Raw genomic sequence first — 14,448 nt, forward strand, 5'->3', positions numbered from 1 at the left:
AGGGAGTAGAAAAACACCAAATCTTGGAGCAAAGTTAGGCAAGAGGAGGGAAGAAGGAAGGAAGGAAGCCAGGTACTGTAGCTAGTATTTTTCCATTTGTTTCTTACAACAACCTTGGGAGGTAGGTGCTATTATTGCCTCCATTTTACAGTTATGGAACCTGAGGTAAACAGAGATCAAATTATTTATTTAGGATCACACAACTAGTAAATATCTGATGGGAAGGTTAGCAAAGAGAAAAGTTAAGGGGCGGAGTAGGAAAATTTCATGATTTTGCCTAGCCCAGCTTGGATAACAGTTAGTCCAGGAAATACAGGGTTCTCCCCAAAGGGGAGGCAATGACCTCAAGATTTCATGACTGGAAATTAGAACTAGATGTCAATGATTCTCCCATTGCATATTTAACATGGATCACTAAGGAATCAAAGGCATTTTCCTGCTTCTAGAAGCTTTGTAGATATCCCTAATCCTTAAATCTGTTTTTATATTTCATAGTCATGAGAACTTGAGTTAAAGATCTCTTCCTTAGGGATGCAACTTCTTACTAAGAAGAGCAAAATGACAGAAAATGAAGTAAGCAACCTTTTTTCTTCCACTGCATGATTTTAAATCATTTCAATCTTTTCAGAATTAAAAGGTGTTTATATTTAGTGGTCTTAACTATAGGCTAAAAATCCTTGTCTGATAAAGCCCTGCAGCAACACATTCTTCTCAGGTGTGTCTCATAGTTCTTGAAAGAACAAGTTAGGACATTCCCATGAAAATAAGCTTGTGTTTGCGCAGTTTCTTCTCAGATGAAGCAATTAGGAGTAGGAAATTTTTCAGGTCACATCCCTTCATTGATTTGCAGTGTTGATAAATAACATGAAGATGATGTAGGAATTTTTGTATTTTTAGTCATTGATGCAGGCCTAGACCAGAACTGGTAGGTACTACAAAAGAAATTCATTCTCCACCATTTCCAATTTTCAGGGAAGAAAAAGATAGAAGTATTTTCAAAAGACTTTTTATAATTATTTACAGATCTGCAGTCTAGTGTACAACACAGAATTTTCTCTAGTCGAATACAAAAGCAGGGTTGATCCTAATACTAAAACTTTAAGACTTGTTTTTTTTGTCATCAGAAAAATTTGTTAATCTAAAAGGTATAATAGGGTGGCAAAGGATGCTACTTAGTTAAGTTCTAGAGTAATTGCCGGAAGGCAGAGAAATAAAAGTGCCCCAGATCAAAAGATTTCAAATTTAGAACAAGAAGGGACTTCAGAGATATCTGGTCCAATTCCATCATTTTATGGTAAAGGAACTTGAGACACATAGGGTGAAGTGATTTTCCTGAGATCACAGGGGTAATGAGCCACAGAGACTGAAATCTGGATCCTCTGATTTGATATTAGTTCTTTTCCACTGCACATCTTCCCTAATCCAAAACCAACACTGTTCCATGATGCTTTTGTTGGTTATTACCTCCCCCCCCCCCAAAAAAAAAACCCCTCCAAAGGTCACTAGCCAGGAAATCAAGGTCAAAGAGTAATTTTCCTTTTCCATAAGAGAAAAAGGGTTGGACTTCTACCTTAACTTGTCTTAAACTTTCTAAATGGTGCTAGGGGAGAAATGGACTTTGGGGGAAAATGGACATCAAGTCCATTCGGTCTGTCTATCTCATTCTTGGTCGCGATTAAGAGGGAACAACAGGGGCAGCTAGGTGGTGAAGGGGCTAGAGGACTGACCCTGGAGTCAGGAGGATCCGAGTTCAAATTTGACCTCAGACACTTAACAATTCCCTAGCTGTGTGACTTTGGGCAAGTCACTTTACCCCATTGCTAAAAAAAAAAACACATGCCTCCAACTGGAGGCATGTTGCCATTATCTGTTCTCTGTTTACATTATCACAGAAAAGTGGGGACGACTCTTCCTGCCTGGAGTTTACAGAGGCTGAAGAGTCAACAATAGAGGGGAAGGAAGAACTCCCTTTTGCCAAGCATTGATTAAGAGCCCTTGGTTTTCCAGTCATGCCAAGAAGGAAACACCTATTAAGCGGTTGAGAGTAAAGGCGACTTCTCTCCTTGGGAGGCCCGGCTGCAGAGGGCAGTGGGTCACCCATTGCTTCTCCAAAACAAACAAAAAAAATTAGTCTGTGTCAAGGAGACTGGGGAGGGGGGGCTGGCTGGGGGGGGGGTGGTACAGTGGAAATAAGAGGCGAGCTCCTGCGCACAGCTCCTTCCTTCCATCCCTCAGTCCTTTCGCATCTCCACTTTGGAGGCGGGGAACAGGCGGCCGGCCCCTGCTAAAGCGGCCGCAGCACCTGTCAGTCTCAGCCTGGAAAGTTTCCTCAAAAAAATAAGTGAACGCATCTAATGTCAGGAAAATAGAAGCAAAAGGTATCAGATAGTCTGGAAGACCGTCCATCAACCCGCTCCTCATTTGGGAAAAAAAAAAAACCAGATTGAAGAATGCTGGGGGGGGGGGGGGAAGGGGGAGTGAAAAGTTGAGAAGCACAAAAGGCCTGCCAGGAAAGGGCAGGAGACAGAAGCAGGGTGGGTGCAGGCAAGGTGATACAATTTTAATCCGTTTCCATAGCTTCCGTTTCGCTTCCATGCCAAGGACCCCCCCCCCCCCCAAAAAAAAACTGAGTCTGCAGTTCCCAAGAAATCCCTCTAAACCCGCGCCGCCGCGACCCTCCTTTCATCAGGCCAGCTCTGTGTCTTCTCGTCCCCTACTCCAGTCCCTGTCCAACAAGGGCAATCTGCTTGCTCCTCCAGGAACTTTTCTTCCCAACATCACGCCTCTGCCCCCAGTACTTCCCCCTCTTTCTTCCTTTTATAAAAATCTTTTTTTTTTAAATAACAACCTACATATGGCAGGACGTTGGCTTACCTTGCCCTAGAAGCATCAGAGTTCCCCAGTTTCTGGCTTGCCCCATCCTTCGTTCGCCTGGCAGCTGGGGCGAAAGCAATACTTAGGTGTACCCAGAAATGCTTTTGCAGAGGACCAAAAGAAAGGGAAGAGAGTTCCGAAGTGGTCTCTCTCTCTCTCTCTCTCTCTCTCTCTCTCTCTCTCTCTCTCTCTCTCTCTCTCTCTCTCTCTCTCTCTCTCTCTCTCTCTTTTTCTCTCCCTCCCTCCTTGCAGCGGGCTAGAAGTTGACTCCGGAAAGAGGGAAGAGTTGCCCAGGACCAGAGGCTGGATACTTTCAAAGCAGTTCAGGACGGGTTGTCAGCCAGGAAAGCAATCAGTGGGCCCCGCCCCGCCCCGCCCCGCCCCGTCCCTCCCAGTCCTCTGCATCGCCGGATCTACCCGGGGCCCCTTCCCAGTCATTCACACACACCCTTCCGAGGCACACACACGCCAAACCCTGTCCTAGCCTCTAAAGTGGGGAGCTGAGTTTCGAACTCCCCACCCCTTCGTGCTCTCCTAGGTAGGTCGGTGTCTTCCTTTTGTTCATGAGAACACGGCCAGCTTTCTGGATGATTCTGAGAAAAAAGTGATCAGGAAAAGCAAGAAGTAATTACTTGTCAATACTCTTCTCTGTCAGACCCCAGACTCCTCCCCACTTGGGGCTTGAAATTTTTAGAGAAAATATTTTACCCCTTAACCCCGCTAACACTAAAGTGTGCGGATGGAGGGGGAACTTTGGAGGAGCAGGAAAACTACTTTTCTTTCACCTAATTTCAAGTTCTTCCTCTGGAGAGTGTGGAAGAGGACCATCCTTGTCAGAGAAGTGGGTGGAAAACAGGCCAGAAATAAACTTAGAATGACCAGGTTAAGAAACCAAATACAGGAGCAAAAGAGCAATTGGAAAAGAAGCCAAGGAGTCCCTTAGGGCATGCTAACTGACTTTTGATTTTTTTTCATTTATTATTTTAGATTTTTTTTTTATAAGACAAATGGGGTTAAGTGGCTTGCCCAAGGCCACACAGCTAGGTTATTATTAAGTGTCTGAGATCGGATTTGAACTCAGGTACTCCTGACTCCAGGGCCGATGCTTTATCCACTGCGCCACCTAGCCGCCCCGATTGGCTTTTGCAAAGCACCTATCAGGGTGGACATTTTGGGCTGCATTTGTTTAGATAGGTCTATTCTTTAAGAAAGCTGGAGATCCAGGGCAGCTAAATGGCACAGTGGATTAAGCCCAGTCCTGGAATCAGAATAGACCTGAATTCAAATCCAGACTCAGTTACTTGAAGTTTCCTAACTGTGGGAGCCTGGGCAAGTCATTTAACCCCAGTTGAAGACGGACATGCCTCTTGAGAGAGAGAGGGCCTGGGTCCAAAATCCACTTGTTATGAATCCAGCCTCTGAGGCTTGCCAGTTTTGTGACCTTATCCAAGTGCTTAACCTCAATGGGCCTCTTCAGCTGAATCTTTCCAATGCACTTCCTTCCTTTAAACTCACCAGGAGAGCAATACTCTAACTCCAGAAATTTAGTTCTTTCCATTCAGTCTTGCTCTGTCTCTCAATTAATGTAATTAGAACAGCTAGGTGGCCCAGAGTCAGCCCTGGAGTCAGAAGGACCTGAGTTCAAATCAAACCTCAGATATTTAAAAAATTACCTACCCACCTGTGCTGCATTCGTTTAGACTGATCTATTTTTTTTTTTAGGTTTTTGCAAGGCAAACGGGGTTAAGTGGCTTGCTCAAGGCCACACATCTAGGTAATTATTAAGTGTCTGAGACCCAATTTGAACCCAGGTACTCCTGACTCCAGGGCCAGTGCTTTATCCACTGCACCCCATAGCCACCCATCCACTGAGCCACCTAGCTGCCCTAGACTGACCTATTCTTTAAGAAAGTTGGAGATACAGGAGCAGCTAAATGGCACAGTGGATTAAGCCCAGCCCTGGAATCAGGATAGACCTGAATTCAAATCCAACCTCAGTTACTTGAAGCTTCCTAGCTGTGGGACCCTGGGCAAGTCACTTAAACCCATTGCCTAGCAAAAACCAAACAGTTAAAAAATCAATTAATGTAATTAGTAGTTAGTATTTGATAAGTTTTTTGATTTCCATTTTAAGAAATGAAATACTTTTTTTCAATTTTCTTTTATAAATCTTTTTTCCCCTTAAGTAAACTCATCTAGTTGAAGTGGTGAGGCTCCCTTAAAAAGATATGAAGCATCATGTGCCAAGTGAATCAAACTAACACAACCTCCTTCTCTCATACCCCAGAAGAGACATCCTAACACTCTAAAATAGTGCCACTCATCACAAAACAAGGCCTGCTTCCAGTCCAGTGTGGCCATCACCCTCATAACACTATTCTGACCAACTGCTGCTGACAGATAAATAGACCCAGAGACCTCAGTACCCTCAGACTACCAACCTACAGGAAACAGTTTTCATGGGAATAGGATTTGGCAAGTACTTCTGACAATGCTACAGGTCCCACATCTTTAGGAAAGGACCAAAAACCTTGTCACTGTCAGGTAGCGCAATATCAGAAACAGATATTAATTCATCACTAAGAAGAGATCCTGTTAAACCAAATGAAACAACCTTCATGTATTGTCTCCCAATTTGCACTGAGAAGGAGGTTCTCCAAAAATGAGGAGAATTCCTCACTAAGTTTTGGGCTTAAAAATAATGATTAGATTAAATATGTGTAAGCCCTCCTAATCCTTAAGAGTGAGCAAAACAGAATTAGGTTAACATATAGATTTATTAATATTTTTGTAAAATTGTAGATTGTACAGAAGTACATGGCCTAGGGGTGGGTATGGAGTCACCTAGAGAGTTAAACCTCCAAAGATATGTCTGGTAAATGTGGCCCTTATACTTTCCACTGTCAAATGGCAAGATATGAAAAGCTACCCCTGACTGGTCCATCAAAAGAAGGGAATGGCCTTCATCCTAGGATTGAGACTAGATAGCAGGCATTTCATTGGGAAGTATGTCCAGAAGGACAATCCATGAGAGAGGGCTCCTCCCAAACCTAGGATCTTTGTTCCTATCAGTCTTACTAGGATATCCTCCAGTATTTTCTCTACAGGATTTAGGATGTCTACACACCCAGTGACCTTTGACACAATTAGATTAGTTATTAGAGGTGAACAGTATAGAATGATTAATAAACATTTTTCATTTGTTAATTTATTCATCTTGAAACAATTATCATTCTTTCATGTTCACAAGATAATAAATTTAAAGTTGATGAGGACCTCAGAAGTCATTTAGTCCAGCCCCTCATTTTACAGATGTGTGAACTGAGGCCCAGGGACATTAAATGACTGACCCTTAGGTACAAATGCTTCTAATGAAGTAACCAAATCTTTAAAGAAACAGAATTAGAAATGCATTATTATTGTCATCTCTGAGAACAATAAACACATGCTCCTTTCTTCTAATACTAAACACTGGAAAAAGGATTCAATTCATAAACATTTATACACAAAGCAATAGTTATAAAGAACTAGATTATGGATAGGTTTTACGGCCTAGTTAATAATGCTTAAAGAAAAAGAGGTTTTCAGATGTCAAAATTAGTCCAAATTCCTCATCTGGAAGAATTTGTGAAATCAAATTCTGTTTTGTTTTTCCCTCAGGATTATTGTGATGGGTAAATGGAATTAAGAAAGGAAAATGCTGCAAAACTTGATTCCCCTAGTATTAGTACTCTCTCTCTCTCTCTCTCTCTCTCTCTCTCCTCTTCCCCTTCCACATGTATGTGTGTCTGTTAGTACACATAAATATTTGCTTATCTGAGTTCACGTTATTTTCTCCCAGAACAGGGATTCCTAAGCTATGCACCTTGGGTTGTTGCAATGAAGTCACAGGGATAACCAAGAAGGTATTTTAACTTTTCTAGAGAAACACAGTCCTTAATGTACCCTAATTCTATTTGTAAATCATATCTGCAAATGGGATCCAAAGTGATTCCAAGGTTTGTGAAGTTGTATAGTATCCTACAGAAAGACATATCCCATTAGTAAGTAAATGTGATAATTTACGAGTGGATTAAAATATTTTTCTTTAAATTATGTGCATGTTTTAAAACAGCTATTATATTGTTAGGACATAAATGCTTTTAAAGTTATTTCTACCTGTGCAACATGGAAACAATATAAAGACTGACAAGTTGCTTTCTGTGGGGGTGGGGGGTGGGGGAGGGAAGTAAGTTTGGGGGGAAAATTGTAAAACTCAAAATAAATAAAATATTTAATTAAAGTTATTTCTACCTGACTACTTAATGGAACTGTTAAAAATTTCTTTTGGCTTAAAGGCACTATGTATAAAGTTTAGAAACCTTTGCGCCAAGAGAATATAAACTCCTTGAGTCAAGGACTATTTTTTTCCTTTGTATTCCTCACACGTAATGCTATACCTAGCTCAAAAGTAGTATATATTTAATAAAATGCTTCTTGAATTGAACTTACAATAGTAAAGAAGACAGTTTTACCTGTAAGTGCCACAAGATTATTCATAGGGATACAACAAATAACACTTCCTCTTAAATAACACTTCCTCTTTTCCTCTGTTCAGTTTAAGTATTTGCTTACTAACTGATAAAATACACTGTCTTTATGTTACTTTCTCATAATACTCACTCCCTTCCTATAGATTACCTCAGTTCTTAGTGGGTCACTAATGGTGACACACATCCTGGTCTTCTGATAAAGACTTGCAACACCTTATATAGAATAACTTCCTATTTTCCTTTTGACTCATTCACTTTTGTCTAGAACCTGCTCGAGGAAAAGAGACAGTATACTCTTTGTACAGAAGAATTATATTAGAACACTGGGCTAGGAGTCACAAAGACTGCTCCCATCTCAGACATTTACTACCTTGGACAAACCACTTAACTATCTTCAATCACAATTTCTCCTTCCATAACATGAATATTTTCTATTTCCTGGCTCCATGAACCTGATCAAGTTACCTTTTCCCTACCAGCCTTGGCTTTCTCATCTATAAAATGAAAAGATTGGACTTTCTATAGGATTCTGCTGACACCTGAGCTAAGATTTGCAAGAACCTAGAGATTTTCATAAATAGAAGCAAGAAGTAAATACTTTCCAAACATGTTTAAAGGCATGGAGATGGGAGGTGGCCCCTAATGTTCCCTTCCAGCTCTAAATCTATGATCCTAGGAAATATGATGTTTACACACAAAACTATTATTCTTTATTTTGCCTTAGGAATATATACAAGCAGAAATGTATCTATCTTGGCTTAAGTCATCTGGATGAAACAAATCAGCATGGTGTGACATTTGAAGTTCATTTAGTCCAACTTTCTTTCATTTACATAAGATGATGGTATAAAAACAAATGGACTGGGTTTCCTATGGTCATGTGGCTGATTTTCAGAGTCCAGTTTCAAAATCAGTTCCAAATCCAATATTTTTTCCACTGAGGCACACGGGCATCATTGCAAAGAAAGGACCCATGGATTAGATTTTCTAATTGAACTAAAATCCCTCTGGGTACAGTTGGATTTACAAGTTGTTAGGTTGTGGTAGAACTATGGCAGGTATAGTAGTAGAAACTACCTTTCAAGCCTGCAGAATTTTTTTTGGGGGGTGGGCAGTTTGCAAGGCAAACGGGGTTAAATGGCTTGCCCAAGGCCACACAGCTAGGTAATTATTAAGAGTCTGAGACTGGATTTGAACCCAGGTATTCCTGACTCCAGGGCCGGTGTTTTATCCACTCCGCCATCTAGCTGCCCCAGGCCTGCAGAATTCTAAGAGAAAAAAAATGAAACCCAATTCCGGCATGAATTAGCAAAATAAATACCTTAATATAGTGGTGTAGTTTTACAACCTCTACCCTCTTTCTTAGTGTTTGTTAATGGCGATATCAATATTGTTTTTGTTACTGCTCTGCTTTGGCTATTATTATTTGGAAAATTTTAATGTATTCTTTTCTTTTCTTTCAAAGGATTGTTTGGGGCATTCCATAAAAGAAGGGGGAAAAGGAAGGTTATATAAGGCACTGTAATATGTGTTAGGAACAGGAGTGAGAATGTTGACAGGTGATTGCATTATAATGAGGAAACATTTTCTACCCATGCAGGTTAGTACCTACTCTGCGGCTTAGAGTCTTTGGTTTTTTGGGGTTTTTTTAGGTTTTTCAAGGCAAATGGGGTTAAGTGGCTTGCCCAAGTCCACACAGCTAGGTAATTGTTAAGCGTCTGAGGTCAGATTTGAACTCAGGTACTCCTGACTCCAGGGCTGGTGCTTTATCCACTGCGCCACCTAGCTGCCCCACAGCTTAAAGTCTTAAGGAGTTTCCAAGAACACAGAAAAGTGACTCCCCCAGACTAGAATAGCATCGGAGGTGCTTCTTATACCTATATAGGACTTCCTGGTCCTGAGGCTAGCTCTCAGTCTACTGCCAGATAAAGGCTTAAGAACAGTGGACAAAGGCTGAGAGAGGGGGGAAGGGAGGGAGGGAGGGAGAGAGATAGAGAGACAGAGACAGAGAGAGACAGAGAATAAAAATCATTTCTTGTCCTCAAAGAGCTAAATTCAGTTGAAGGCATTCAGTATATAAACAGACAAATGATATACAAGATAATTTCAAGGAGAGAACACTGATGTCTAAGAGGATCAGGGAAGACTTTCTATAGGATTCTGGTGATACCTGAGCTAAGTTTTGCAAGAATCTAGAGATTTTAATAAATAGAAGCAAGTAGTAAATGCTTTCCAAACATGTTTAAAGGCATGAAGATGGGAGGATTGTTGAGTTCAGGGAAGAGCAAGTACAATAATTTAGCTGTAATATAAGGTGCACAAAATAATAGTAGGAAAATGAAATAAAGTAAGAGAGGTAAGCCAGAGGGAAATTGAAGGGCTTTAAACATGTCAGGCTTCTTACTTTGGGTTTTGTCCCAGTGACAATAGAGAACCACTAAAGACTCTTGAAAAATAATTTAAAAGCAGGGACTAGCTCAGCTCATTTTCCCCCTTTCCTTTCCTTTCCTTTCCTTTCTTCTTTTTTCCTTTTCTTTCTTCCCCTTTCTTCTTCTTCCTCTTCTTTTTCTTCTTCTTCCTCTTCCTCTTCTTCCTCTTCCTCCTCCTTCCTTCTCTACCTTTTCTCCTCCTCCTCCTCCTCCTCCTCCTCCTCCTCCTCCCTTTTACTTCTTTTTTTCCTTCTTTTCACTTTGTATTCCAAGTACTTTCTACAATGCCTATGTGACATCCCACTCTAGGTTCATGTGGCCAACTCACATTACCAATGACAGGTTGGATTTCCAAAGGTAGCTACCTTTACTTTCAGGATTTTAAGGGAGGTAGTTCCATAAATGGATAACTTTCTAACCCCATGAATCCCCCACTGATGGGGTTTTGTCCTTAACAACATTTAGGGCAGTGACCAGAAACTCTTCTTCGTGACTGCCTGAAGATGTCTGCTTGATACCACCTATGAAGTTTTTAAAGGAAATCGTTTGCCTCCTCTATTATACAAATTCTTGATGATTCCAAAGACTTTCTCATTCAGTAAGCCATTCAGAAGTAACTTAGTGCGATTACTCCATTTTAGTCAATTTCCCCTCCTAAACCCTTTGGATAATCTTATGTAAAAAAATTGGCTCAAAGGCATCCATGAAGTCTCTGTATTAGAGAGTTTTTCAGAAGTCCTGAACTCTTTCTGTGCAAATGAAATATTAAGCCATCCACCCTTTCTAGAATGAGCAGAGTCCAATTCTTTTTTTCAATATTTTATTTATTAGCTTTTCCAACTATATACAATAGCAGTTTTTACCGATCATTTTTACAAGGTTTTGAGTTTTATATTTTTCTCTCTCCCTCCCTTTCCCCTGACAGAAAGCAATCTGTTTTATACTCTACATTTATAACCAGGCTAAACATGGATCCATATTGATCATGTTATAAGAGAAGAATCAGATCCAAATGAAAAAAGAAAACATTAGAGAAGAAAAATGACATAATACATAAGACATCTTTTAAAAATTGAAGATAATAAGCTTTGGTCTTCATTTAAACTTCATTCCTGACTCACCCATAAGTGTAGATTCAATCATATGCTTGGATATTGGAGAAAACAAAAAAAAATATATGAAATTACTGACCTATGCTAGGAGACTACAGGCAGCCTAAGACAGAAAGAAAAGATAGTTTCTTCACTCAGTAAGCAGAAGTAGACACAAGGAGATTTCCTCTTAGGTCATGGCAAACTGTTAAGAATGAGTGTACTTTTCCATTCAAGCCCTCCAGGAAAGGGGAAAATTATTCATCTGAAACTCATGCATTAAAATGGATCATATGAGGAGTGAAGTATATAAGTTGAGCTTGAGGTATTAACATAAGAACTCAAATTTGAACTCAAAGGTGTCACTAAAACTTGTTGGAATGTAAGTCCAGGGGTATGTTGGAACTAGTTCCTTCTGACTTTCAAGTTTCAATGTAAACATTTGCATCTCAGAAACTGGTAAATTCTACAAATCATGACTAGATTTATTGTTCTCACTGATTAAAATGTAATTTGGAAATATTTAATACAATAAATAAAAATACAGTACAAGAAAGGTAATGTTAACATGTGGCAGGGTTATACTGTTGAGTGACTCCCTTTGCATGTGAGTTTCACACCATTGTCCTAAATTTGTAGTGAAGAAAGTGTTTAATACAGATTATATCTAAAAATCTAAAATTTTTCCTCCTGGAGAGCTGATTATTAAACATTTTCATAACCCTGATTGAAGCATACCATTGGAATATATAGTATTTAACTTATTAAAAAGTTTGCTCTTCTCGTTGCTCTGTTCTTCACTTTTGAAAAAGACCAATGACATTATAGGAGATGACTTGCACAGAATTGGATTTAAGTGAGGCAGAGCTGCTCAAAGACAGAGAGCTTCACTCTCTCTCTCCTTGAGACACCAAAGCCCAGGGGCAAGACTCAAAATGACTGACAATGATCATGGATGCAAAGGATGACCTTGGCATCTTCAATGTCTGACTAAGCTCTAAGCACTTCACAATGCCTACTTCAACTGCCTTCATGATTATTGGAAGAAAATGTTCTTATTCTTCCATTCCACTGAGGAAAATCTTTTCATGTTTGGGGTATTCATCTCCCCACTCACTGAAGATATGAGGCTTTTTGGTTACCCTCAATCTCTTTTAGCCTATCTGTGAAGCCAGCTTACCATGGTGTGGCTCTTGGGCATGCCACAGTTTCTTGGAGTCACAGATGAGCATTGGGTGAAAAGTATAGGATAAGTAAAAAGAGAATTAGGATTAAAGGAAGAATTTGTAATATTGTATATTAAGAAGCTGTATTTATGTGAGGAAATCCAGGATCTAGAGAGCATGGTGGAGAACACAGGACTGAAGATCATTGGAGAGAAATGAGATTGCATCATCAGAACAGAATAGAGAACACCTGTACAGAAATAAACCAAGAGGAGTTTAGGAAACAGATTCCAAGCCAGGCTCAAACATTTGAGTAGTGATTGGTGAGTGGTGGGGGGAACCTTCAAACATTTAGATATCTCCTGGAGCTCTTTTTCTTTGTCAAAACATTTCTGTTTAGGCAGAGAAAGAGAAATAGAGGCATTATTTTTTTTTCTTTGAAAACTACTTGCTCATAGCCTCACATATTCTTCTTTCTCTTCTCTGATCTTGTCACCATCCTAGTGCAGGTCTTCATCACCTCCAACCTGAACTATTGTAATAACCTGATGGTGAGTCTGAGAGTCATGTCCCTTCTTCATTCTAGCTATCAAAGTGATCTTCCTAAAGCATAGGTGAACTACATCACCCTTCCAGCTCATAAACTCCAGTGGCTCCCTAATACCACTAGGGTCAAATATAAAATGCTCTGTTTGGCATTCAAGTTCTTATAATCTGTTCTCCTACCCATCTACATCTTTCCAGTCTTACTATGTCTTTTATGTTGTTCAGTCTTGTCTGATTCTTTGGGACCCTGTGGACCACGCTGTCCTTGGGTTTGTTAGGCAAAGATACAAGAGTAGTTTGCCATTTCCTTCTCCAATGGACTAAGGTAAACAGAAGTTCAAGAACTTGTCCAAGGTCACATATGTAGTAAATTCTGAAATTGAATTTGAACTCAAGTCTTGCTGACTCCAGGGTCAACATTCTATTGAGCCATCTAGCTGCCTCTTCTTATACCTTATTCCTCTTCAAATATCCTGCAATCTAGTAATACTGTTTTCCTTGTTTTGCCTCAAGCAAGACTCCATCTTTGAATTCTGGACATTTTCTGCCTTCTCCCCTTGCTTAAAATGCTTTCCAACTTCTTCTCTTCTCTCTGGTTTTCCCAACTTCACTGGCTTCTTTAGAGTCGCAGCTAAAAGTCCACCTTCCTTTTGAAAGTCCTTTTCGATTCTACTTAATTCTAGCAACTTCTCTCTAGTGATTATTTACAATTTCTCCTATATATAAACTCAACATAATTGTTTGCATCTGGTCTTCTGCACTGTACTGTGAGCTCCTTGAGAGCAGAGCTGTCTTTGTTTCTTTGAATCTGGAGTATTTAGCAGTGTTTGGCATATAACTGATGCTCAATAAGTGTTTATTTACTGACTGATAACAATATGCAATACTTTCATGGAAGATATCTTGACAAATTAAAGACTATCAGTTTCCTAATCTTTCACTGAAGGACTCTGCATCTAAAGCATGTATCTCTTTCCAAGAACTTCCAAGATGAGAACCCCTGAGACATTCAGTGCTTCTTCCTTTTGGAAAAGTGACTTTTTTTTTTAAAGCAGTCATATAGTTTCGTTAAAGACAAAAAAAAATAATTTGATGCTTGAGAGCATTTGATTTGGCTTAAAAGCTTAAGAGTCTTGCTATTCATAAGTAACTTAATAGCCCTTTCTCTAGCATTTTTTGGCATTGAAGTATCTTGAACGACATCATTCCTTTGATGGAAGTTGAGAGTGATGGATTAAATATCCAGTGTCTTGTGGGACACAAACAAATAAGCTGATATAGTTACTCCCTTGTTCAATTTCATTTTCTCCTTAAAAAAAAATTCATAAGAAAAACTCAGCCTTATATCCCAGCCTCTTGTTCGTTCATTATATATTGAACTCTGTGTTTCTATGATTATTAAGTTACATATTAAAAAGAAAAAGAAGAATCTAAGGTCTTAATAAGTTAGCAATTTGCTGGTTCAAAGGAGTATTTCATTTGGTCCTTTGACCCGATTGGAAAAGAAATTTAAATAATCATTTCTATTAGTTAAATAGTCATTGTGTTACTGTTATAAATGGCTTGAGAATATGTGGTTTTTACTATATCTTAAAAAATGGCACACCTCTCTCATGGTGGGAGAGAAGGGCAGGGGAATCCCAACATACAAGCTCTTTTATGCACATTGAAAGACTTTGTTCCTGCCCCTTGTGTGTGTGACAAATGCCACTAAATAAATTTCGGAGATCTCTCAAAATATGAAGAGAAAGCTTTATTCGTTTTTCGAGGAACAGGGCCCAATCAATTACAGAGACTGAGGCAAAAGCAA

The 14,448-nt window shown here is 39.6% G+C and overlaps 1 protein-coding gene across 1 annotated transcript in view; it reads right to left on the minus strand.

Annotated features, from left to right (window-relative positions):
• The window catches only part of ITGA2 (integrin subunit alpha 2), a 124,219-nt gene extending 121,011 nt beyond the window's left edge, over positions 1-3,208 (minus strand). The window contains exon 1 of the mRNA XM_074206032.1: positions 2,875-3,208. Within this exon, the coding sequence (XP_074062133.1) occupies positions 2,875-2,920 (46 nt within the window). The 5' untranslated portion in view covers positions 2,921-3,208. The remainder of the gene's footprint in view (positions 1-2,874) is intronic.
• Between the last annotated feature and the right edge of the window lie 11,240 nt (positions 3,209-14,448).

This window comes from Macrotis lagotis, chromosome X, assembly GCF_037893015.1.
Source record: "Macrotis lagotis isolate mMagLag1 chromosome X, bilby.v1.9.chrom.fasta, whole genome shotgun sequence".
In the NCBI taxonomy this organism is placed as follows: Eukaryota; Metazoa; Chordata; class Mammalia; order Peramelemorphia; family Peramelidae; genus Macrotis; species Macrotis lagotis.